This window comes from Atractosteus spatula, chromosome 5, assembly GCF_055471065.1.
Source record: "Atractosteus spatula isolate fAtrSpa1 chromosome 5, fAtrSpa1.hap1, whole genome shotgun sequence".
Lineage (NCBI taxonomy): Eukaryota > Metazoa > Chordata > Actinopteri > Semionotiformes > Lepisosteidae > Atractosteus > Atractosteus spatula.
In genome coordinates, this window is record NC_142710.1 from 28,418,693 (window position 1) to 28,444,240 (window position 25,548).

The window sequence follows — 25,548 nt, forward strand, 5'->3', positions numbered from 1 at the left end:
GTAGTCCCTTGGAAGTCTCAACTTATACCAGGAGATAAATGCTTACTATTGCTCCTAATCAGTACAGCAGCCAGCCTCCTAATCCGCAGGGGTAAATTGCTGGCCACAGCACCTCAAATGTTCCTATGTTCAGCGACCAAGAAATGAAGCTTGCGTGGGAGCAGAAGAATCTGTGCCAGAGACAGTTGTTTTAAAGACATTAAAAAAAAGTTGATTTGACTTTCAAGGCCTGAGACTTGGATACTATTATTGGTGTTTATTTGCCTTTTAAAGATTCCAGTTAATAATATTTTATTTTTGCTTTTTCAGAATTCTCATTTCCTGCTCTCTCTGAACGGAACATGATTTGAAAGGATGCCAATGGCCCCTCCTGTGGTTAAGTCAACAGTGAGGCGGGGGATGTTTGTGGTGGCAGACAGCCTGGCCAAACTTGTCCATTGGATACAGTGTCCATATACAGAGAGGGCCTCTACTTTCCCTGGTTAACAGAAAGTAAGGGAAAAAAAGCCTTCTTCGAGCCTGTTTGACTTAGGAGACCTCCTCAGAGGCCTTCAAATCCCATTGGTAAGTTGCAAAGTTCGGTAAACTGACAGGCATTGTCATTTTTAAAAGTTAGGGATCTCAGGGGAAACTGAAGGGGAAAGAAATAACCTGGACTGGTCACTATGGCAGCCCACCCACTGTCCCTATGTCTGTCCCGACACAGCCTTTCCCAGGCAGGCCCAGTGTTGTGCTCTTCTAGCTGAATAAACAGGGACAAATGTATCCTCTCCTATCATCTGCAGTTCCAAGTGCTTTTATAATTTACAGTAACAAGAACAATGCTAAACTCTGTATCGCTAATCTAGGTTCATGTACAGTAGGTCGGACTGCTGTACTGTCACCTCCAATAAATATAGTATGCTGGATTGTGTACCTGTTCGTGTTTTGGTCTGCGCTTTGTGTTTTGTTCTTGAAGAAAAATAGAAGTCGGCTTAAGTGGAGAAAATTGATTTTTTTATCACTGTTTTCACAAACAGCTCAAGATAACATGAAGTTTCAACATTAAATTAATCGCATTAATGCAAATGGCTGTGTGAATATACAGTATACTGTACAGTACCTGTTATTGGACAGGTATTTTAATGGCTATCATTTGAGCTCAGCTGCTGATAATTTCCATGTGTTGCTTTCGTTATCAGTCTGTTCGTACTGTAGTTTCTCTTTCAACAAGTGAGACCTGCAATGCAGTGGACTCAGCTCACTGTGCACTGCAGTGCAGCTGTCTCAGCACAGGGTGTTTCAGAGCTGAAGACGTGGTTCACAGAAGCAACACCTACCGGAACACTGAAAAGACAAACACTCCATTGTAAATACAGCACTATACCGATTTAGTTTCAAAGGTAAAAAAAGACAACCTTGAGCAATTGTACTGTTCAACAACTGCAAATAGAAGGTATTCATTACAGTCATCATCTTGCATGTACAGGTATTCATCCTCTTAAACTTTGCAATCTTTGACTTGTTTACATGAAATTAGATTTGTTTAAAGGAAAATAAATACAGTAGCTTGTGTACACCAGACGTTCTCAGTGCTGGCTGATATCCATAGCTTAATCTATCAGTAATCCATCATTAACCTGGAAACCCCTTGGAAATCCTTTAGAGCTGTTTACACTAGTAAATGTGAATAGTAATTTTACAGTTAATCACACTGCTTCTGAATGTTACAGGATGAGCATTGAGTATTTGATTGCTAAGTTGTTTAAGAGGCTGATATGATGCCCCCAAGAGTCCAGACATTTCTGCGTGCAATCAATTCCAATAAAATTACACAATCAAAGAGTAAGAAGCTCAAGACCACAACTTTCAAGGTTTTTCAGGATTTGATGCAGTATAGTAAATAGTAATGTACAAATTTAGATGCCATAGAATGTTTGTACTAAAAGTAATGATATTTGATGAAAATAGAAAGGTGTTTAGTCTTAATTTTAAAGCAGTTCCATTTCTGTCTCACCTATTTTGTGATTTCTGCATGTACTTACATATGTTTGGGTCCAAGGCCAAAACATGACTATATTGCAGTGGATCAGCCCCGTCTGCTTGACATTACATTCCTTGTTTTATATTCAGCATTATTCTTTCTTGTTAATGCATGTATTTTGAAGGCAGCCCCCAATATGTCAGAGCCAAGCTATGTTGGCTGTGTAATAATAGACAAGAGCACACTGAATGAACAAATTTGTTATCATTCAAAAAATGAGAGTTAACTACAAATCTTTGGGACCAGTCCAGTCATGAAGGTGCTGTATTTTGGCTTGGGATCCTAACATATTTTATCACACACCAGGTCAGTTCACATTTTACCCAAATTATCCAAACAATTTCCAGAATATGTTCCAGAAACAAAGGCAATACTAACTGATTCAATGTTGCAATGTGTTTTTCTTCTGACAAACTTGTCCCTTTTGCTTAACTTGCTTATGCAGTGTAATTCCTTAGAGTTATATGATAATCCAATTTGCAGCCAGAGCGCATTGCACTGACTGTGGTTTTTCAGGCAGTAGCACAAAAACAGAAAAACATCCTTGCACAGCTGCAAAAACTCCCTCACACTTTGCAACCATAAAATGTTATGAAATCAGAATCTTTAGGAGCCAAGACCAGCAAAAGAGCAGAGGGTCCAAACTCCATTACACCATGCCTTATGCTTGTTCCCTGAGGTGAGGGATCCTGGTTGGACCTCATTTCCGTATCAGCATCACCGCAATTCATTCCCACAGTGTTGCTCCAGCCCAGCTGCACTGTGTTAACAAGGTGCAGTCACCTTTGGCTCCCCTTCTGGCCTATATTGCTCTTAAAAGTCATCAAGTCAAGACTATGCAAACCCAATGCCAGGATCTTATAGTTTATATTCAGCTGATCTCTCAGTGACTTAGTTGAGCCTTTAAACTGAATAATAATTTGCAATGTCTAGCTTTTTTAATGATCTGTACCTTTCAGAAAAGGCAGTCTTTGCAGTTTAGTCAAGTATTCCATTTTAACACAGGGTATGGTAACTGCATTCAACTGCTTTTTCACTAGAATTATACCGAATGCCTTTGGAATTAGTTGGTCAAATAGTTTTGGAAGAAGAGCAGTGTGTGTCAAAGTGTTATAGGGTGTGTTTCATGAAAGCAGGTGATGCACCAGTGTGGGTATACTATATATTACTCTAATAAGTGAGAGAGTGTTCTGAGCCAGGTGTAGGTGTAATGCATGAAAATGAAATGGCTTTCAGGAAATCATCTTGGTTTATGCAGGAACTTCATTTCTGTGTAAATGCATCCTGTTGTTCCTAGAATTATACCTATAAAGTTTGTCATTTATTCAACTTTTTTATTCTTCGGAAGAACAGTAGCTTGCATGATAGGCCATTTTTTTTCAAAATCAGTTTACCATTCATTGAAGTTATCATTATAGTTTTTTTTTTAACTTTTTGGTTTGAACTTTTCAAATAAAATAAAATACATAAAGTCCACCAAGTTTTGATTTAAGAGGTTCAGCACTTCAACTTCAAAATTGTTTTTGAATATATAGGACAGGCCAAAATTGTTTTTGAAGCAGGATCCTAATATCTGTCGCATGTCTGTATTTATATGTTCCAGTACATCTGATCCAAACAAAGTTGCCTGGCAGTCCAGACACACAAAACAGTGAGAAGAAAAAAAAACATCCTTACAGTTACTATGGGCCTCCACTAGTAGAAAGCACAATTATCACTTTATCAACAAAATCTGCTCTAGATTTCTTCGTTGTAGATTCCGGCACAGGAATTAGTGCTCTTCATTCACAGGCAGATCAGGAGACACTCCATTGTTAAGGATACACCTGCAGCCAGACAGCAGCCCGCCTTGATCTATAGGCTGTCAGTGTATGCCTAGGCAGTAATTTGAAGTGAAAGCGATACTGCTGAAACCCAGGCCAATGGAGGTAGGTTTTCACCCTCCACATCAAACACAAACCTCGGGCTCTGTTAGGGAGACAGAGTGCACCATATATCTATTTAAATGCCTCGCGCCCCAGTGATCACGGAGCAGTGAAACCCGAGCTCCTGGGTCCAAGAGGATGGCTCACACAGTGCTCGGAAAGCACAAGTCATCCTGACTCTCAGGTATCTGTAAAACATTCCGAGTGTCTCCCTCCCAAACGAGAACCCTGCTATCCACAATTAATTAGGGAACCCCCTCTGTCTCTCCAGACATGAGGGGCACAGTTCTGCTACACAGCAGCGGCCTTCCCTGTAGTCAAGAAATAATGGCTGAAGTTCATGCACCAGGCACTGCTTTAAAGCTTTGCTCTAGGAAATTCATTTTACTTTAGAAAAGGGTTTGTTTATCCAAAATATAGCAATGTTTCTGCATTTGAATATATTTTTATTTGTTCAGGTATTCCTAAAACATAACTGGATTGATTTTGTACTGCATATTTCAAATCTCGAATATAATTGGAGTATGTTCTGTTTTCAAGATCAGTGATAAAATATTTTATATTTTTACTTTACCCTGTCACATTTCTAGCAAATAATATGATAGCTAATTTTTCTTGCAATATTACTATAATAAACAAAAACTGAAATAATCTTCTTGTTGTTAAATGTTACTGTAATTTGGCTCAATGCTAACGATTTTTTATATAGTATATATAAAGTCAGCAAAACCTTGGAAAAAAGAGTTAACGTGTGACACAATAGAAGAAATGCATAAATTGTATGTCTGTGCCAGTATATTTTTTCTTTGTCTGTCATTATGCACAGGTACAGTACTTGTGCCAAAAGCGCAGAATGTTTCTGAAATGGACTTCTTCATCTCAGTGAAGACAGAGCCTGAATTTGAAAAGAAATTCTTGAAGCAACGCCTAAATAATAGTGTGCAGTTCTAGGCACAGGAGGTTTCTGCTCCTGGCGTATGATCATACACTGCTGTCCTTCAAGAGCAAGCTGTGCATTCGCCAACCTAATTATGGGCTGTTACTGTGTGAGTGACAGTTTCTTCAAGTGTCGGTTCGAAAATAAGAGAGCTAATGTACCATATGTATGTGCGCCTGTGTGCTCCTAACATATAATGAATACATTGGCTTAGTTGTATGTGTTGTTATTCAATCAGTTATGTTCTATTTTTGTCTTGAGATGATCTTGGTTATATTTCAGGCTCTGACATTTTTTTGCAATCATGTACTGTTTAGTAATGTGATACTTTGATTTTCTTTGTTAATGTTTCCTAAGGTTTTAATAAAAGTTAATGAAGTGCCATCAGAGTTCTCTAATAGTCCCCAAGCTGAATTGTGCTGCAACAGGGTGGTGTGATAACGAAATGAATAATTACAGTCTTTAGAGGTCACGAGCCATGGTTCCTCTCAATGCTATGTTGATTTCATGGTATCTTCTGGTATATTGAGACTGCACTAATAGTGAACCCTTAGAGGGTTATGATGTTAGTTGTGATCTATCAGTTCAACCAGTCCCTCTGCTTTAACCCGTAGGACACAATGTGTCTCCTATAGCTCTTAAAGAGTTTCCTACTTTAGTTAAACTATGTGATTAGGAAGAAATTAGCTTTCGGTCCCTCTTTTGTTACCACTACATATACAGTACGCGCTGTATAGCTGTCAGATAACGCAATGCAAAATCCCCTTTCGCTGCCCTTCTTCTCTAACTATCTCTTTAAACCAGAGGAAATTAATTGTTCATAAGAATAGGGATTTGGTTCCCAGGTACAAATGCAGCTTGAAGAAAACCGGCTTACAGCCCATTGCAGAGCTGCCAACCTGTAATTAGACACACATCCTAATTAGGCAATCCAAAGAGAAAAGAACAAGTGAATGCTCTTAATTATGCATTCTGTGTGTGTATGAGGCATTCTTTTGAAAGTTGTTTTTTCTGCTTTATTTTGTATAGCTTGGAAGCACACAAAAACAGAACATGGAGTCTGTGTGAATACAGAGGTCTTAGGCGAATGGCTGCATTGCACAAGAAGACTTACTTGGACTCTTTTAGCTGGTTGACCAAAACCTTCGTAGCAAGCAGCATGGCTACAAGACCTAAGAAATTCTTCATAAGCCAAACATGAGTTTAAAACATTTCTGATTTTTTTCAGGAAAGGACCTGAAATAATACCTCACTGTCTTCCTTTCTTATGACCTTCCCTTTTTGGAAGAGGGTGAGGGGCTGTTCTGGGGTGACGGCTCCCCGTGACCCCATAGTGTACCCTAAACAATCTAGGCACATGGCCAGGATAAGAAATGTGGGATAAAAATGGGCTCCACTCCTGTAAGCCTGTGACTTACTCTGGGTGGATTTAACCAGTGCAACAAGAGCAACAGCCTATTGTAAAATAAAAGTCTTCTTTTTACTGTATATTAATCCCATTACTTGTCGGGCTGACATTATGTTACACAATCTATTTTTCTGAACTCATGAACACATTAGATAGAACCAAGCTAAGCTCTGCAGTTCTATACACTATAACACGTCGTGTGTGTTTTTGTCTTGACTAAGTCTTCCCATTGACTTCCACTCTATTTTTTATTAACTATTCTCTATTTAACCTAAGCGAAACTTGGCCTAGTACTAGTGAGAGCTAGTACATTCAGAAAGTATAGTTTGGGCACTTTTAGATCCAAAAGAAAATGTCATTCGGTTTATGTTAAATGAATTTATGTTGTGTGGTTGTCTCTGCACAACCTCATCTTCATCCTTTTTGTCAGTGGTTACTATATTTGTGTGAACATTTACTCAGATTCTGTCCCTGAATTGATTAACACACACACTCCTACCCACCACACAGGTGGAAAAAAAGAGAGATAATGGTGGTTTAAGGATAGCATTCATAATACAGTATGTAGTCAGTTTGAGAACTGTTGTGATTGATTTAAACACCTGGGCTATTGTTAATTATTGAATGGCAAATACATTTTTGATTAAACTTATTTGTATGTGTTTGATGCAAAATCACCTAGAGACATGTAAAGACGGCCAGTACTTTCCTGTACGTGACATACTTCACTAATTACAGTAGGACAGTCTTCTTTGTACTGCCATTTACTTTAATCTAGCGTCGCATTTACAGTACTTCCGCTATTGCTGTCTGGCTAAAATGGAACTACAATTAGTGAAACACGTGACAGTCTGCTTTACAAATCGCAGTTCTCGAGATCCAAAGCCCTCTCGCTCCCCTGCTGGGCATCGTAATTATCACGGAAACATTGCAGACTGATTAGCAGCAGAAAACAGGTCTTAGGGACAATTTCTAACTGTTTTTTAAAAATGCCGGTATGTCTAAAACAAAACCATTTTTTTAAATGGCAGTCGTATAAGTGATGTGTGTTTATTTTTTAAGAACCAGACCAGACAAATCTTAGCATGTGAATACTTTGGTGGTGCGGTTAGTTTCTGAATAACTCGTACAGTCCGTTTTCGTACGATTTAGTATATATATTTTTAGAAAACGAACATTCAGAGCCCCCAAGGTAAAAAAAAGGCAAAAGATGAAAGTAATTTAAAAAATAAAATATTATCGCTCTTGCAGAATTGCGCATTTCGCTCTTAGTTGGGTCTGTGTGTGAGATGAGGATACTTAGAAGCCTTCTGTATCAAGATGCTTCGGACTGTGTATTTAAACGTCTTTCCTCTTGTCTGTGGCACAATATACTGTACAAATGAGTTCTCAAGCTGAAATAAGGAAACAATCACAGTATTTTCGGTAAAATAAAAAAGTATCAGTATTAAAAAACAGCGCGATTGACGGGGAAATAAATGCACAACATTTATGGTTTATCACCTGCTAACTAATAACTGTACTTTGTGTTATGTCTTACTGTGAACAGGGAAAATCGCTTAACCCAAACGAGTTCTTCATTTCGATTTTTGTATGCTAGACGTGTAGCTCAAAAGACACCTCCTGTAGCTCTCCTCGGAGCTCTGTTTCAGTGAACTGTTCTATTCCCTGTACAGACAAATGTGGCTCCTATAAGATCTCTTGAACGTGATGATTAAGCCCACGGCATCATCTGCTTTCCCCACCCTCGCCAGCTCGTCCCTCCCTACTGCGAAGCCCTGGCCGTCTGTCCCATTAAAGCTACTGGAAGCGATTTCAGCACCGGGACAGATCCTGCACTGTCTAATGGCAACATGGCGACAGAGGTAAGAAACTGCGAGCTTATTCTTTCATTGAGAAGCCCTTTCTGGTCCAGCACCTGAAATACTAACGCGGATCGCTGGTGTTTATTTAGCAAGGTTGTATAAAAGTGCTCATGTAGCTTTTAATTATGTGTAAAACGACAAATAAAGAAGAGAGCGAGTTCATCGCAATGGGGGGACTTAGGAGACGCCAATGTGTAGTAAACAGAAGCGCACCTGCCCCTCATCTCCGCCGGAACAAAGGATATAAACGGGCCTGGATGTTACAGTATTTGCTCGGAGCCAGCAAAGAATGGAACGATATATAGGGAAAATAAGTATTTGCTTGTATTTCAAGATTATGCAATTATCTGTTAGAATTGTTTGTCTTAGAACGACTACAAGTGTAATAGAGTTCTGTTACAGCACTCACATTTTTAAATGTACTGAACTGCGGCAAATGGCAAACATATTTTATGCAGTATTGCAATGTGCGAGTTTTCACGTCTACCTAAAACGACTGCAGATTTCTGAAATCAGTTTATCTAATCCACTGCAGTGTGACACAGAGTAAGGAGTTTGTGTATTGCAGAATTTGGGTAAATTGAGCGTTCACATTGCACTGGCATAAACTCGGAACGTGCCATGCCTAAGAATGACTACGAAACGCACTCAGTTTTGTTATGCAATTAATGTGCTGTAATGTTTACTAAAATTAATGAAGAAATGAAAACTCGCAAACAGCACAATGTTTCAAAGCTACTGGCAAACTGTGGGAAATATTGTAGATTTATCCCGTGTTGTACACGTGTTTTTAGTGAAGGAAAAATCCTTGAACCTCATGACTGAAGTAAAGAAGTGTTTGTCAGTACCACGGAGAGTGGAGCTGTCATTGAGAATAGGTAGTGTGCTGCACAGTAAGATGGAAAAGTTGCCCTACTAGAAGTGAAGGCTGTCAGCACCGTGGACAGTAGCTCGTATACAGTAGCAAACATCGTGTTGATGTGCTGAGGAATTCTGAGTCGGACAATCTCTGGTCTGTTTTATTCATGTTGATGAGAGGTTGTGTTAGACGTTCTCGGGGAAAGCCTGCTTTTTAAATTAAAAAAAAAAGATTTTTACATATATAACTACCTAGCCATTTTTGCTGTAATTGTTTCTAGTGCCGTTTTTAAGCAGCATATTAATAAATGCAGTCAGAACTAAAGATAAAAACCTAAACTTTATCTATGGTTCAGGTAATGTTAACTTTTTTACATATACTGTATATGCCTTATACAGTACAGGAGCACAAAGGCCTTTGAAATATTGATTTCAAATAATCCCACAGGGCTTTATCTACAAATGAGTTTCATAACATTTATAACATTTCTTCTGCTGATATGCTCTGGCCCTGTATTCGTAATGTACATCCTAGCAACCCCCACTCAGCTCACAAAAGTGGGAGAAAAACATATTTTAATAATATGCAGCTGAAGGGCTTAAAGAAGATTTGTTTTTTATTGCAAAAGAATGAAAACACAAATTTAAATTGTGTCAAACAGTACAGCAGCATATCGAAATGTGGTCTTAATAACCTTGCTTGTCATCAAGGGGTCTTGGCTTATCCTCTTAGGATCAGAGCAAAAACAAGCACATCTGGAATCCTTATTCATGATTTTGAATATATTCCATACCAGGAGCATTCATAATCTTTGCACATTTCTTTCCCATTTTAGTGCAACACAAAAGCACAGAAGAAAACCTGTATAACAAAACTTGATAAAAGTCTATAACTTCTTTAATTGGCAAGACTGTTCCTGAATTGCCATATTTCAGTAGGTAATTTACTTTTTCAAACCATATCAGTTCATCAGCAGACAAGAAAGCACATGACTCTGGGCTTGGCATCTGTTCCTCACAGGGTTACCCTCAATTTTATACAATGCCCCCCCCATTTATAGAGCTGGGCACAGCAATTAGGTTAAAGTGCCTTCTCAAGGTGCAACAGCAGGGTCCACAGTAGGGACTTGAACCCTCAACCCAGCAGTCATCAGTCTGGAGACTCACCCACTACTGTATAGCACTTTGCCATATGTCTGTGTACAGTAGTTATTAGGATGCCAGGCGTTCACTGGGATGAGATGCTGTACTAGTGTTGTATTTCTACAGTAAATACCTGGAAGTTCTGAATGCCATGTGATTGGTGGCTTGTTCTATTCCTTCTAGTTAGTGAAGCTTTCAAAGTAGCTTCTTTTTATTTCCATGTCAGATAAAAATAAATTGATCAACCTGCCCTGACACAAGCTGTGTCTATAAAACTGTTGCCTTGCAGTTGAAGCACTATTTCTTATGAAAAGCTTCTGTATGTGTCACGAAGCGTTCTTTCAGGACCCTATGCGGACAACACAATCTGGGGAGCAGTGAGAAAAACATGAGGAAAAAAGCATGCAAAGGGGCTGGAAGGAAAACGGGGGCGTGTCCATGGTGCCCTGGTGTTCGGGGGAGGTGTGGCCGAGGCAAACAGTCCAAGGGAGTCCGAGGGAAATCCATGAGTGTAGCAAAAGTCCCAAGACTGGGTAATCCATCCTGACAGACAGAGTTAAAAGCTGGAGCGGGGGAATAAAAGGGGGTAACAGGACCAGATGCTCCCTAATCCCGGACTCAGGACATCGTGATGAAGCCTGTGCCGTCGAGTCGCTCCTGGACTCGCAGATAGACAGACTTCCGGGCGTCCATCTTCCAAAGCGGAGCCCCGATAGGCAGGAACGCCTGGCCTTTATAGGATGAGGGGCAGGAACCGGAGGCAGGTGCAGGGGATGAGTACAGAACAAGGAAGGGCTGGAGTGTCCTTAAGAGGAGGGGTTTACGATTGTGACAGTATGGTTCAGTTGTTGAAAGATTTGAAAGGTATAAAAGAATATATCCAAATATATCCAAGTTTTTAAAAGCACACATCCTCTCATAAAGGGGTAAAGCTTACAGTATATTGCTATACATACAGTACATGTAGTCATCCTCTGGTTTTTAGATGACTGTGGTTATTAAAATTGTAAAGATGTTGATGGCCAGAGGAATACCTGTGAGTAGCCTCAGCTCTCTGCATCGCTGTCATGCTGGCAATGTTCATGACACAGATGTCCTCTGCCTAACAGAAGAACACAGGAGGTATTTATAGTAGGAGAAACACAAAGACAGATTTCTTCTTCATGGGGAAGAGACTGCGAGAATCAGATCTGAAGCTTGAGCTGAGTGATCAGAATAGTGATTCCGTAATCTTTGCAGAAAAAAATGGCATGTCACCAGTGGTTACTGTGTTCACAGCAGTTCTCCGCATCTGCTGTTTTTGCTGAACTTCTTAAACATAGCCTTGTCTTTGCACTTAGCAAACACCCACAGCCTATGCCAGAACACTTGTATATATTTTTTGCTAACTGAAAGGGCTAGAATAAGGTGGAAATCTGAGTGGCTATAATACCAATAGTTTACTTCTCGACTGGTTATTTTCAAAGGAATTATTGTTTGTAATGAACAAATCCATTCTATTCAGCCATGGAGATTTTTTTTTGTCAGGAAATCAACCTTGGATGCTACACACATGTTAAAGTTTTTTATTTTACTTCTGTGTGTCTAATATAAAACAATAGACAAATACACCCTTATTTCAAGTGTCACATATTCTCTGGAATCGGTCTCCTTTTCATTCTGGGTTGAAGTCACATTCAAATGCAATGAAACTCTAATAGAGTTGAATTCAATAAGATCTGTGTGTATTTAGAATGATGTGATATTAACTTTCTCAGCTAAAAACAATGGTAATCGGTTTGTCTGCAACAGTTAATTGTGTACAGAAGCAATCCAGCTTAAAACGATGACTTGAAGTGTCACGAAAAGGTCATTTGAAAAGGCACTACGTATGTATCACATTAATCCATACACTACTACAGTAGATATTTTTGGCTACAATATGCTTCAAGCCAATAAGACAGGAGTATTTATTTTTATTTAGTTAACGTGATGGTAATTCAAATGGTGTGACATTACCAGAAATTTCACAAAGTTATTAGCTGACCTGAAAGACAGTAGGAGTACTTGTTAAGTAGGAGCAAAATGAGAACAATGTTTTTTGTCCCCCTTAACAAAACAAAAGCTACTGTGGCCCCATTCTGTTGCAGTTCATTTAGTCCTTTAGAAGATTTCTATAATTTTTTTGCCCGTTCCCTTGGTATGCTTTCTGCATGCAAAAGCCGTATGGGATCACATGAGCAATGTGCTGCATCGAAGGAGTGACAAGTCATTGGCTGCATCTCCAGAGCAACTAGGCAGGGTTTGATTAATAGCTTACTGAACATACTGCATCATTATCATTTTCTGTAACATAAAGAGTCAGCTATTTTTAGACCTTGTCGTACAGTGTGTGTTCACTGTGTGCAGTTCTTTGTACTGTTCTGGTGTCCTCTCCAAGCATTACGTCAGGGGAGCCTTTGCAAGGAACGTGACCGATAAAGGAGAACATTTGTTCAGATGCACATCTTTTTTTAAAAAAAGAGTTGTTCCGATTTGCCTTTGCTGGATGGGGAAAGATGAATAGACTGATCATCAATTATGATACGATAAAAGCCCGTGTTCTTTTTTAAGTATATTTGATGGTTCAATGAAAATAGACAAAAAACACCCTTTTATTGCACTGTTTTACCCTTTACGCAGTAAAAAGGTAAATCCTGTTTTATAGTTCATAATTGTCTGAAAGGTGAATGGAAATATCCCATGTGTCTGAAAAACTATTTCCTGTATAAAAACAAAGGCAACCAAAATAATTGATGGCACAGAGACGTGCTGCCTTCAGTCACCACACACGTCTGCACACACATCTGTGTGCTAAACATTTACAGTAGTTAACTATGTCTGGTTTTGTGATGACTGCATGGATTCAAACGATATGTTTTACAGCATCACACTGATCTCCTCTTGGCTTTGTGCTTTTAAAGCACGTAGATATAATTTGAGGATACCCATTATACTATTAAGGGTAAAATAAATCAAGGGTCGTTCTTTGGACATCTATATATTATTTCCTATATATTATTTATAAATATGGATATTAATCAGATCTGTTTCACAACACTTGGAAGATGGCAGTGTCTTATAAATGACTTATAACTCTGGCCTTTTGCAAATTTAAAGTCAAAGTTAGCAGCAACTGACAGCAACTTCAGCATTATTAGGGCTGATCAGGATGACATACTGTAGCTAACCTTGACCAGTGAAACAGGCATGTACTGTATACTGTATGTATCTTACAGTACATATACAGTATATGCCATTCATAAGACTGTTAAAAAAGGTATAATGTGTCACTTTTAATAATTTACCTTTACATCTCTGGAGCACTTGATCATGGGATACACCACAGAAAAGAGAATTCTTATTTATGTTGTTGATGCTTTGATTTAAAAGGTCTTACATTTGCACCTGTTTCCACAGCATGGTATTTAACTGGAACAATTCAGTTGACATACTGCCCCTTGCTCAAGAGTACAGCAGCAGTATCTCAACTGGGATCTGAACCCACAACCTTCCAGGACGCTAACTGCTATTCTCACTGCTGCCTTATAGCACCTGCAGTCAGTTGTTTTTGGTTTTTTCTGTTTGCTGCATGCAGGTATTCCATTGGCACTTCTGCACAAGTGTTTGAAGTGTCAACCTTCAATGTTTTGCTTAATTGTCAGGGCATATCTTCGTAACTCACGCTGGCACTCTGGACATCAGCCTCCCTGCACTGCTGTTTAACGTGCTGTGCTGAATAGTTGTTTGGAGCCTCCCCATCTATTACTCTCCTGTCTCCAGCATTATCTTCCAGCTAAAGTCTCTTCTGCTGTGCTGATCCGCTCTGCAGCTGCTCCTGCCTGTTGGGTTCAGTCACCACCATGTTAGGTGCACAGGGGAATCAGCAGCACCTCAATGTCCCTGCATGCTAGAGAGTATCACCTTTGTGTTCTGTGCTCCAAGTCCAGATGTGGCATCTGCGTTTCAGCATTGCAGCTAACATGGATCAGCGTTGTAACTTTCTGCAGCACGCCAAGCAATAGGTTCTTACCCTCCTCTGTAGACCCTGGATACAAGGAACCCTATATCGTAATAGACAGGGACGTGTGATTCATCCTTAATAAATCTTTTTCACAATCACAGTGTCTCAGTTCAAAGAGGTCTTGTGTGTTTTTAGACTATTTGGGACTTTTATGATAAATATAGATTGTTGATACTGTTGTTATCATGAAGGAAATGGTTATATGTTTATGAGAAGGTGGTGCAGGCACAGAAGGTAGAACTGTCACAGGCCTTTAACATTCTAGTCCAGGTTTCTTTTGCACTGTTGGCTTGTCTGTTTTCAGATAAAAATTATATTATTAGAAAGCAAGACAAAAAGTAATATTATTCATGTTGAGGCACAAATAATTTAATTTTGAAAAGGAGGTTAAGTAAAAATGCTATATACTCTGTGCTGAATCCGAAATCGATATTGTTCCGACAGATGTCTGAGAAATCTGTACTAATTATGTAGGAATTCCTACAGGTCACAATAGAGGAATGCAGAAGCATTAGCAATGATGGTGAACAGTTGCAATAAGAATAATGGAAAAAATATGTATACTTATGAACATGTTAAATTTGTTTAAAAATCCAGAGACAGTGCAAAGAAAAAATAGACTTTCTTGATTTCATTGCAGCCGTGAAGGCATCTCCTGCAAAACAGGAGAATGGATGCGGAATAGAATCCTTCATTATTTCCTTTCAACCTCACTGATGTTGCACAGGGGAGGTGAGGCGGGAGAATCTCAGCTGCCAGCACCTAGTCCAGTCTATATGAGAGTGCTGGCTCAGGCATTACATACAGTATGCTGATTGTCACAACATGTGTGTTCTGTGTCTCTGTGCGCTGTAATCAGTTTGGCAAAACTGTAGGATATGTCATTCTGATCAAATGGTTTAATTGAAAAGCACTGAGCTGTACAGAAAGTGACATAAATAAGGAAAAACGTCAATCTCATGGGGGAATCTAGGAGCAGAGAGACAGAGGGAACAAAATACTTACATTCCGAATGCAGTGTTGTTGGTCTGTGCTCAGGAAACATGTGACTTGTCAAGTTAAATATCACCTAGGGCCTTCCTCAGTTATCTGATCTCCATCAGTAGCTGATTAAATCATTAAAATATTCACTTTCAAGAGATCAGCTCTCTTGCTTATTTCTCTAGGTCTCTGAGATAAACACATTTATTTACACTCTGTGGCTATTTAAAGATTCACAGAGCATACACTGAGAGGTTTCTACATTAAATGCAAAAGGTCAAACTTTTTGTTTTCCATTTCTGTTGGAAATGCTTATTTTGTTTTACAAAGACAGAATTCAGATTGATTCCTTTAGATATTGTGTCACTACCTTCTTGAGCCTCTGTCAACTATAAACATTTTAGGTTTTTTTTCCATGTCTGTGTCATCAAATTTAAAAATAACCTTGAGAAATCTGAAGTCCTTTCATTCCACAGGCAAGATTAAGCAAGTGCCACACCCCACACTCTCCCTCGCAAATGGTGTTGCATTCCCAAAACCACTGTTTCACAATCTCATTCCTAATTGAACCCATCACATTCCCAAATGCACTAGATTCCACAAATTCTCACTCCCAGACCAATTATCCAACCACATCCCTTTCCTTTCAGTATTTAAACTTCACTCACACACCTACCCATGCTTGCTATTGAGAAGCCTCTAGTAGTATTTGTGTGTGTGCGCGCGTGCGCGTGCGCGCGCGCACTTTTTGACTGATCAAAAAAACTGGTACTAAATCTTTGCTCCTGCCTTTTGACCACGCCTTTTAGATTTCTCTTGTTACCGGACTCTTTGCCTCCCTAATTGACCTAGCCCCTGGATTTCGTCTTTTGGATTGTTCCTGTGCTACTCCGCGTTCTGTGGGATTCACAGTTATGTATAAGGATCCTCCTATTCTACCAATAGATTCCTTGACAGCAAGTACTCCAGACTGTATTCTTGTGTGCCAAATGTGTAAATTCCTTAATTAAACATGAGCAAATATCTTAGGTTTTCTGACACCTAGTTCAATAAACTGGACATCCCTGCAGCTTTCCTGTAAATGGTGTTATGGATTGGACTCAAACAAAAGATTGCTCCTTAGAGCAGACAGTACTAAGTTTGCATTCTTACCAAATATAGCTGTTTCATTTGTTTTATACCAGAATAATTTGCAGTTGTACAAAATAATTGCAGGTGTACTATTAATAGGTAGCTCACAGCAACAACCAATTGCTTGTGGAGTTTTTATCCTTGTATGTGTAGTTTACAGGACTAACAAAACAGCGCTCCCTGAGTTTGCAGCTCTGGGCAATTCAATAAGCACTGTAAAGGCTAATCAGATGATTCTCCAACCCCAGAGGGCAGGAGAGAAGGGGAGTGACTGGCAGATTTTAGCTCCTCATTCATCACTGTCCTTCACTGGGATTAGCACCACAGAGAATGTTTTGCAGGAAAATTAACTGGGAATGATCTTTAACAGAAAAGAGAAATAGAAGCACAGTGAAAAAGAAGCAGACATGTGGGGAAACATTCCGCTGGCGGTCCCAGCTCCTCCATCACTAGGCTCCGCTGTACTTGGGATTGCTCTGTCCTTTCTCATCACCACGCAGATGATGGCGAAGTAGTACACATCTGTTTAAAATAAAATGGGCTCCTTGTCACGCCCCAAAAATCAAACTGTGCAATGCGAGCTTCGGCATAGGCAGCTTTGTCTTGTCTGTCCTTTGAAAACAGCCCTGAGTCCCGCATGAGTGCATGGATAGATCAGGCACCGAAGCAGAATGTCAAATTTCTCACATTTCTTCCTTCATTCCTTTAGGTCATTTTTATTTAAAAGATCTTACAGTACATCTTCTCTTCATTTTTGCCACCAGATAACATCCACAGATTACATTTCATGATGAAGTTTTAATTCACATGACAGTGACTACACAAACGGCAAACTACTTGGAGAAATATCATTTTCTCTGAAGCCAAATCTATCTGTGAGCACAGGGTATGTCCCCATTGTGTTGTGCATTTGGCATTCCAAGACACACATGGCTTTGAGGCCTTTTTGGTATACTCAAAATGGGTTCTCTGATTGTCTCTGATAGGGGCGGTCCAAACAGTCCAGTTTTATTAATGGAACACTGCTAATTGGATACCTCATTCGAGTTAATTGCATTAAAGCTCCATGTAGACACACTGTAGAATTATTACCAGTTTCATCTAGTGCAATGAAACCTACACCTTTAACTCCAAATCTGCTGTTTCAGACTGAGTATCAGAGAAATTGTACATTGAATTATTTTCCATCCATCTATTTTCTAAGCACCTCGTCCAGTTCAGGGCTGTGGTGGAGCCGGAGCCTAACAGGCACAAGGCAAGATGCATCTTAGACAGGACACCAGTCCATCCCAGGAAGGACAGTCACAAACACAAGCATGCACACACTCACACTAGGGCCACTTTTCCCAGAAGTCTGGACTCTGGGAGGAAATCTATGTGAATATGTGGAGAACATACAAACTCCACACAGATAGAACCCCAGGTCCAGAACTGAACTCAGGGTCCCAGTGCTGAAGGTAGCAGTGCTAACTACTGCGCCACCATACCAGCCTTTGAGTTATTCCAGTAAACGCCAAGGTGGATTTTTTTGTTCAATTCAAAATATGATACTGTAATGAAGTATTCGTTGCCACATTTTGTGCATTTCTGCTGAGTCGCCTTTGCTGTAGAGACTCCAGAGCAGCATCAGAAAGGGCAGCACTCACAGACACCTCTATTTCTCTCCCTAGTTTCACAACCTCCAGGAGCTACGACGAAGTGCTTCACTGGCCACTAAAGTCTTTATCCAGAGGGACTACAGTGAGGGAACCATCTGCCAATTCCAGACCAAGTTCCCTGCCGAACTAGACAGTAGGGTAAGTCCTCATCCCACAGGGTCTTTCTGCCATGTCTGGGTTATAGCAGTTTTAACAAGGAAAAGAACTAGTGAAAGATGCAGCAGAGCTCATAGACCAGCCAGCCAACAGATGCAGAGGTCACAGTGAGTTTATTCATGTCCCACTATCAGAAGTAATCCACTTGGACACTGAGCAGCATGAAAGGCAGTTTTGTTTTTCTTTTTGCCCATGGTTGGATTTAAAAAATAAATAAATTCTAATTTTCTTAATAAAGTATCACTTACCACAATTCATTCTAAGCCCAAAGGAAATAAAATGATTGGGAACTCAGTATTGTCTACATTTGATCTCTACAGGGTAGTAATATTTACCAAACTGACTTATGTTCCCCATCTTGTTTAGATGACATAGCATGTCTAAGTCCCTGTTGTATAGATATGTAGTTGTGGTCATTCAGGAGAGCCAAGAGCAGGGCATTTTAGAGAACATAATTGAAATACAGCGGGGCAGTGTGGCTAAAAATGTGGTGTTGTAGTGCTTAGTCTTCTGGCAGACAGTGAGAAAGAAAAAAGGCACATTTTGTTCTTAATTGTACGGAGCAGAAGATGAAGAGATGAATCTGAAGGGGTTTTGCTGCCATTATTGAGATGCGGTACAAAGGGAGAGTACCAGAGAACTGCAAATTGACCACTTTTGGGTTCTTTAAGGGTCACTAATGTTTATTAAATGATCCATGTCAAGGGTATTGCCTTTGGAGTGTCATAGACATTAATGGACTCCTCTGAAGTGTGAATAAAGCACTACACCACAGAATAAATGTCAGGCACATCAAGCAGTTTAAATAGAGATGATAATTTTAGAATTCAGCTGTTCCCAGGGTTACCAGTGTTAAAATATGTTATGATGTTTGAATGTGCTGTACAGAAGATTATTTTACTTAACTGCTGTGTTTTTTCTGTGTACAATTAGCAAACCCTTAAAGTTTTTTAGGCATATTCTGAAATGCCAGAGAAGGCTGATATGTTTGGTTAGTACATTGCTCAATTTTTTTCTGAGAAACAAAGGTATATATATTTTTTAATAAACGTGTTTCAGATATTGAATGAATACTATACTGTATATTTTATGTTGAATATACAGATTATACAGATGGGAATAAATAAGGCAACAGCTTCTTTCTTTCCTTTCAGTGCAATTTTCATCTTTTGTTATGGTTTACATTCAAGCCTTTGTTTTTTCTTTAAGGCTACAAATTTTGAAGTCTCATCTGACTTTGAGATTTCAGAATCAGGTTTTAAAATAACACATTGCTTTCCCACTTTTGGTTTATACAGTAAATCACATTTTTAAATTGCTTTTAAATGAAGGAGTATTCAGTGTGTGATGCAACATACAGTATATGACCTGGGGTTAGGAATCATTTGTGAAAAACACAATGGCAAGAGGCGTCACACAGTGATGTTGAAGCGACTATCAGCACGTTGGTGCTGCAGGCTACAGTCCTGGAGGGGTCACTTTTCTACTTTACTGAATGACCAAGTCTGCTCAGATGCTCCTTGAGGAGTCCCTTGGAAAGCAGGCTGGGCCGGTAAGCGAAGGGCCAGTGAGACGATGGGGAGGCGTGAGCTCTTATCTATTGATCTCTTGGATAGATTGAGCGGACGTTCTTCGAAGAGACGGTGAAGACGCTGAACAGCTACTATGCTGAGGCTGAGAAGATCGGAGGCCAATCGTACCTGGAGGGCTGTCTAGCCTGTGCCACTGCCTACATCATCTTCCTGTGCATGGAGACCCGCTACGAGAAGGTGAGAGCAAACCTGAAGTGCGTCTGTTACTGCCCAGACATTGTGTGGTACAAAGGTGAAAACATGTCATGATCTGTATTATCATGACAGTATAAAAAGTATTTAAACTTTTAACAGATATGCAGCTTTTAAGTGAAGCTTAATTTTTTATGCACCTCTCCACCAGTCCTTGGCAAAACCATTAGTTTCACGTATTTAACCCGACAGCTAATGAAGCAGCTTTGTAGTTGGCCTTATCTTTCAACTGTTAAAATATCAGATTGATGGTCTGTATCGGTCCAGTTCATATGGAAGGTCTTCACTGAAGCGAAGAGTCTCTGTTTGACATGTGATTCCACGGAGTCCTATACTGTATAGGAAGGACTTGTTGCTGCGTGCAGTCACTGCTGAATAAACTTGGATGATAGAAAAATGATGTAAGATAAAACTTGACTCATGATGCTCTGCCAAAATGACATAACCGCTCTCAAAGTATCCTTGCTAAACTGACATTTTGAATAGCTTGCACCTGACTGCCAACGGGTATAACAACCTGTGCCAATGATAGCATTGTGTGCAGTATAATGGGCACCTTGAGAAAGAACAGGTAATTACTGGCTTAATTTGTTTAAAAATTAGAGATAACTTAAAAAGGAAGCCTATTCTGCACATGTAATCTTTATTGTGTCCCATCAGATTAATCTTTATGATTTTGAAAGGTGCTTTGAAGAGGCTTATATTTTCTATCAGGATTCTGTAGTACTACAATGATACTGGTATATAGCATAAACTGTGAAATTATTTCTTAAACACAATGTAGGGACTTTGACTGGATAACGTTACATGACATGAGTCACTGTTTTGACAAAGTGCTTTATGTTGGACTTGGTTTTGCCTTCCAGCTGATAAAAGCCCACACACATTAAAGCATGTGGAAGTGCACAGAGCAAGAGAACACAGTTTTCCTCATTAAAGGAAGCTGATTTAATTACACTAATATGATTGATGAGAGCATGGTGATCCCCGTAACATCTGTTCAAAATGCACAATGCAGGTTTAGGAGTTTTGACACTGCAATTGAAGACTAGGAGCCATTGCTACAAAGATTATAAGTTTCAGTGGAATGAAAATGAGGGAGAGAAAAGGAAGGTACGGTACTATATAATTTTAGCTCTTAAAAACATCCAGATCTCTCTGCATCTTCCCTTGGTTTCTAAAGTGCCAGCAGCTTCCCCTTGACTGGCACTACGTGGTGCCTGGCATGATGGCCAGTGTGGCACAGCTCAGGCTCCTCATATCACTTTGCCTCATTGCTGCCCAGCTCTGTACAGACAGCCTTTGTTCCGGGGGGCAACTCTATCTGCATGAGAAAAGCAGTGTATTCTTGATGCCTACTCTCTGTGCAGACAGCTGAGTGTGGCTTCAGCGCACCAGTTCTCCCTTCACTGCCTGGGAACTCAGCCCAGTGTCAGCCATTTCCCTAGACAAGGAGTGCCCTCTGTGGTGGGCCAGCTGCCATGCCATTATCGGAGACCTGACTGAAGATCCTAGGCCATCCAGATACAGCTGAATCCCTCAGTTCAGTTAAAATAACAATCATCTAAAATAATAACCCTTTTCTGCACAGACAACAACATAGCAGGCCTGGGTCCAGACAGAGCAGACTTCTTAGAGCAAGAACTCTTTGACAGCTCATGTCAAGCCACAGAAACTGACCCCTGCTCTGCCCATTGTAATAGTTGACACAAAGCACAGCTAAGCATGAACAAGCACTGGAAAGCATGGCAACCAGTTTGTAAGCATGGTTAAAGTTCATAAAAGCATGCAAGATAACACAATACTGACTTTTATATGGAGCATCTCAGCATGATATACAATTAAGATGTTTATACCAGTAAGATTGTTTAATTACCACAGAACTGAAACAAGATCAAAGCAAATTTCTTCCCGCAGCTATGAGAAGTCTTTTCTCAGTTCAGAGGCTGTCTCTCACCAGAGAAAACAAAGAACGCTGGACTAAAGAGCTAACACTCAGTTTCACTTCACTGGGGTATGCACTTATGGGCATGTATCTGACGCAATGGTTATTTGCTAAATGTAAAATACCGCACTGAGACAGTCTAAATAAACTGTCTCCTTCTCTTTATTGTATTTCTCAATTTGCCCTGAACTATTACAAGCACACAATCTAATCAGATTTTGCTCCAGTGGAAAAAAAAATCAAATTGAAATCTAATGCAGCAAAAATAAACCAGTCAATTTTAGTAATTTAATTCAAGGGCTTTCAGTACAAAGAAATTATGAATAGCAGCTTACTGCTTCATGGAATTATTCTGGATTTAGAGAGTCAGGAGGGAACCCACAAGAGAGGAGTTCATTTTTTAGCTGAAGGAATATGCAGTCTGAGTAGCCTGATTTGTGAATGTTAATTCCATTGTACTATGTCTGTTAACTAGACGTTAGTACAGCAGTTTAAGCACTCTAACTTTACCATGTATGCCTTTTTTCACAAATTTACTGTTGGAAAACAACATTCTGCAGGTAGCTGGCACACAAGGAGTACTGATGAATCGTGTTTTTGTGTCAAGTGACAGCACGCTACGAAAATGAAAACAACAGTACTGTAGCTCCAAATTCAATTAGAGAGTTTGGTAACACTTTAGAATAATGGCTGCATAATAGCAAATTCCAAACAAATTCCACAAAAATAGAACAGGAATAATACCTCAATATCTCAAAATGAGGTCATGCAGAACTCAGAGGAAATCTTCTTGGAATATTCTTGGAAGTTATTACTGTATTATCAGGGCTGATTTCAGTAGGAATCTGTATCAAAACTATTTTAAATGTAAACAATTTTTTTGTTGTTGTTGTTCATGTATGATAGGTATTGACACTAATATATATCTACACATAATACTATCCATATTGTATAGCATATTTAAGTGTTTGAGAAAGTATTATTTGATTTGCAAGTGAATTAAAAAACCTCTTTAAGACACAGAATACATACGGTAGAATATTTTTCCTAACAAATAGGACATTTGGCTGCCTTTACAGATGTCTCCAGTTATCCAGCATTTAAAGTTAATGCGTTTTAGTGCCATGGGCTGCAAAGCTCAGCTGCTGTCTGGGAAGGTCTTCAGACGCAGGGGAACTATCTGCAAAGCTGAGGGTTTTGCAGGATGCTCTGCACTCACTCAAACTGACAAAGCTGTCCGTTGTCGCTGTGGAACAGGTGCTGAAGAAGATCTCCAGGTACATCCAGGAGCAGAATGAGAAAATTTACGCCCCCCGAGGTCTCCTCATCACAGATCCTATTGAGAGGGGGATGAGGGTTGTATCCTTTCACAGGGTCATGGTGGGGTGATGGGTAGGCAATGTAATCCGTACATGTGAGCTGGGCTTACTGATGTCTCAGGATACATGAATGATCACAGCCAGGTCTGTACGGTCTGCAGTGATGGATGTGCTCAGAATTCCTTAGGCATGAGTGAAATCCTGTTCCTAATTGAAGAAGGAGTGCAGCGACCTTTATCAGTTTTTTAATTGGACAAAAATTAGACTGATGTATTTTTAATGGCTTTTTATTCTTTCGCTCTTGGAGTACCATACTGAATTTCTCAGGTTTGGTGATAAAATTAAGACACTTCTTCCACAAGAAATGGTCACTTTAAGACCTTCTTGATTCTTGTCATCTCGGTTGGTGATTAACTTGGGATCCTTAAAAGATTGCTTTGCAAGAGGCATGTGCCAGATTTACTGCAACTAAATAAAGCTGTTCTCTGTATAGAACTACAAGTATTGCAAGAAATCTGTTGTCAGGTCCAAAGATATCCAGAAAAAAGATCTGCATTTCAAAACGTTTTCCCATTTCTGTATGAACTCTCAAGACATTTTCCCATTTCTGTCTGAACCTGTGGAGTCCCTTTCAATATACACTTAGAGGTGTAATTAAATAAAATCAGAGATATTCAAGTTTTTTGTCAGACTGTGAAAGCACATCGTCTGTCTGAAAGGTGAGATATTTTGTTTTAAATTGTGTAAATTCTTTTTCCACTCCTGACTAAAAAGGTCATCTCCAGTTCCATAGTATACACTAAAGGCTCCAAATACTGAGCAAGATGTCAGAAGACCCATTTGTGATTTGTGTAAGCGAGTGACTGGAGCATTTCCATCTGAGTTGTTCTTCAAAGCTCAAGGGAATGGAAATCCCAATTGGCTGGTTGCTCAGGCTTTTCCTTTTTAGATGCAGTCATTTTGGTCCTTGAGTGTTTTTCAGGAATGTGCTGTGCTTTCAAACCCTATGATTTCTGCATTAGTCCCAGGGAAACCATTCATTTCCTTAATAAAGCAGCAACCACAACATTTGTCCACTATTAACCATTCCTTATGGGACTGTACCTTGAGCTTGTTTTTTTTATTTTAATCTTTCACCCAGAGGACAGGACATTGACATCACATTTTTGGATCTCTCCAGATACTTATCATGATAATTTGATAGACTGATCACCATTTTCTGCTGGAGACCTGGCCTCTTATTTAGAGTAGTACTTTGCAAGTACACTGGCTTCCTCCATCTCTGGCATTTTCATGAGAAAATTCACCACAGTTTAATCAGAAGAATAACTCAATATATAAACAGCTCTCTCCACCCTAGTCACTTCAGAAGGGATTATCTCACGCTGGCTCTGTTCTCTCAGAGGAGGCCTTCGTGTCCCCCTGCCCTGTAGCCCCTCCTCACACCACATGATCTTAGATAATGTGCTAAGTAGTCCCACACTGCAGCGGCTCCATCATCTACCAGCTTCAGAATACTTCAGAGAGGAGCGCTGCTTTGCTGCGGTTAGCTATCTCTGTGAAAGATGGGGTATTATGTGGAAATGAATTGTTTCTTGTGGCATCTTACAAGAGGGCTATCAGGAAAGTATTCTGCCAGTGCATATCATCCAAGCACAATCTTTTTCTCATTCCTTTTTCTATTTTTCTTCGCATTTTTTGGGTTTCACGGCTTGACAGAAAAGTTTGGGGCCTTCTGAAGCATTTCCTCTCGAACTGAAACTCGGTGAAATGCCTGTGTTAAAAATGTGTTGCTAAACTGTTGCTAGGCATGCGATACAAAACAGTATATAAAATAAATTCTCCCTTCCAGTTCTGCTTTACCTAAAAACTGCTCACCAAAAATGTTTTTAAAATGTTATCTTTGGCATTCATCCCTTTCAACACTTCAGACTGCCTCTTAAAATATAGAAAGGAATTGGGGGTAAACAGAAGATGGTCATGACCATTTATATCTTTATATTAAGCTGAAACATTTTTGCACTGTATTTGTATATCTAAACTCTCCAAAACTTCAGCTCCTGTCCCTGAGTGTGACTTACAGTAATGTGATTTAGGTTAAAGTATAAGACGGCAATGGGGGAACACTTTCATCAACCCGCAGAGGGGGACATGCCCCTGAAAAGATTAATCAGTTTGGTAGAGAGGGTCCCCCTCATCTGTCCGACCCCCCACCGCCCTCCTCCTCCTCCCTCCTGTTCCTCCTGCTTCCTTGACGTGCGGTGCTCAGATCGAGATCTCCATATTTGAGGACCGCGGCTCCAGCGGCTCCAGCTCCAGCAGCAGTTCCACGTCCAGCAGCAGCGGTCGGTGACTGGAGGAGCAGCACCAGGG

General features: G+C 39.9%; 1 protein-coding gene across 1 annotated transcript; it reads left to right on the forward strand.

The window, feature by feature from the left end:
- Positions 1-539: 539 nt before the first annotated feature.
- golga7bb (golgin A7 family, member Bb) lies at positions 540-25,548 on the forward strand. Its single transcript, XM_088916760.1, has 6 exons — positions 540-564; positions 7,970-8,158; positions 17,984-18,109; positions 19,744-19,896; positions 23,114-23,215; positions 25,445-25,548. The coding sequence occupies exons 2-6, from the start codon at positions 8,147-8,149 to the stop codon at positions 25,526-25,528; spliced, it is 477 nt and encodes a 158-aa protein (XP_088772886.1). The 5' UTR covers positions 540-564; positions 7,970-8,146; the 3' UTR covers positions 25,529-25,548.

Coding starts and splice junctions, on each gene's coding strand:
- golga7bb (XM_088916760.1), top strand. Junction 18,110..19,743: donor CTGCCGAACTAGACAGTAGG/GTAAGTCCTCAT, acceptor TCTCTTGGATAG/ATTGAGCGGACGTTCTTCGA. Junction 19,897..23,113: donor TGGAGACCCGCTACGAGAAG/GTGAGAGCAAAC, acceptor GCTGTGGAACAG/GTGCTGAAGAAGATCTCCAG.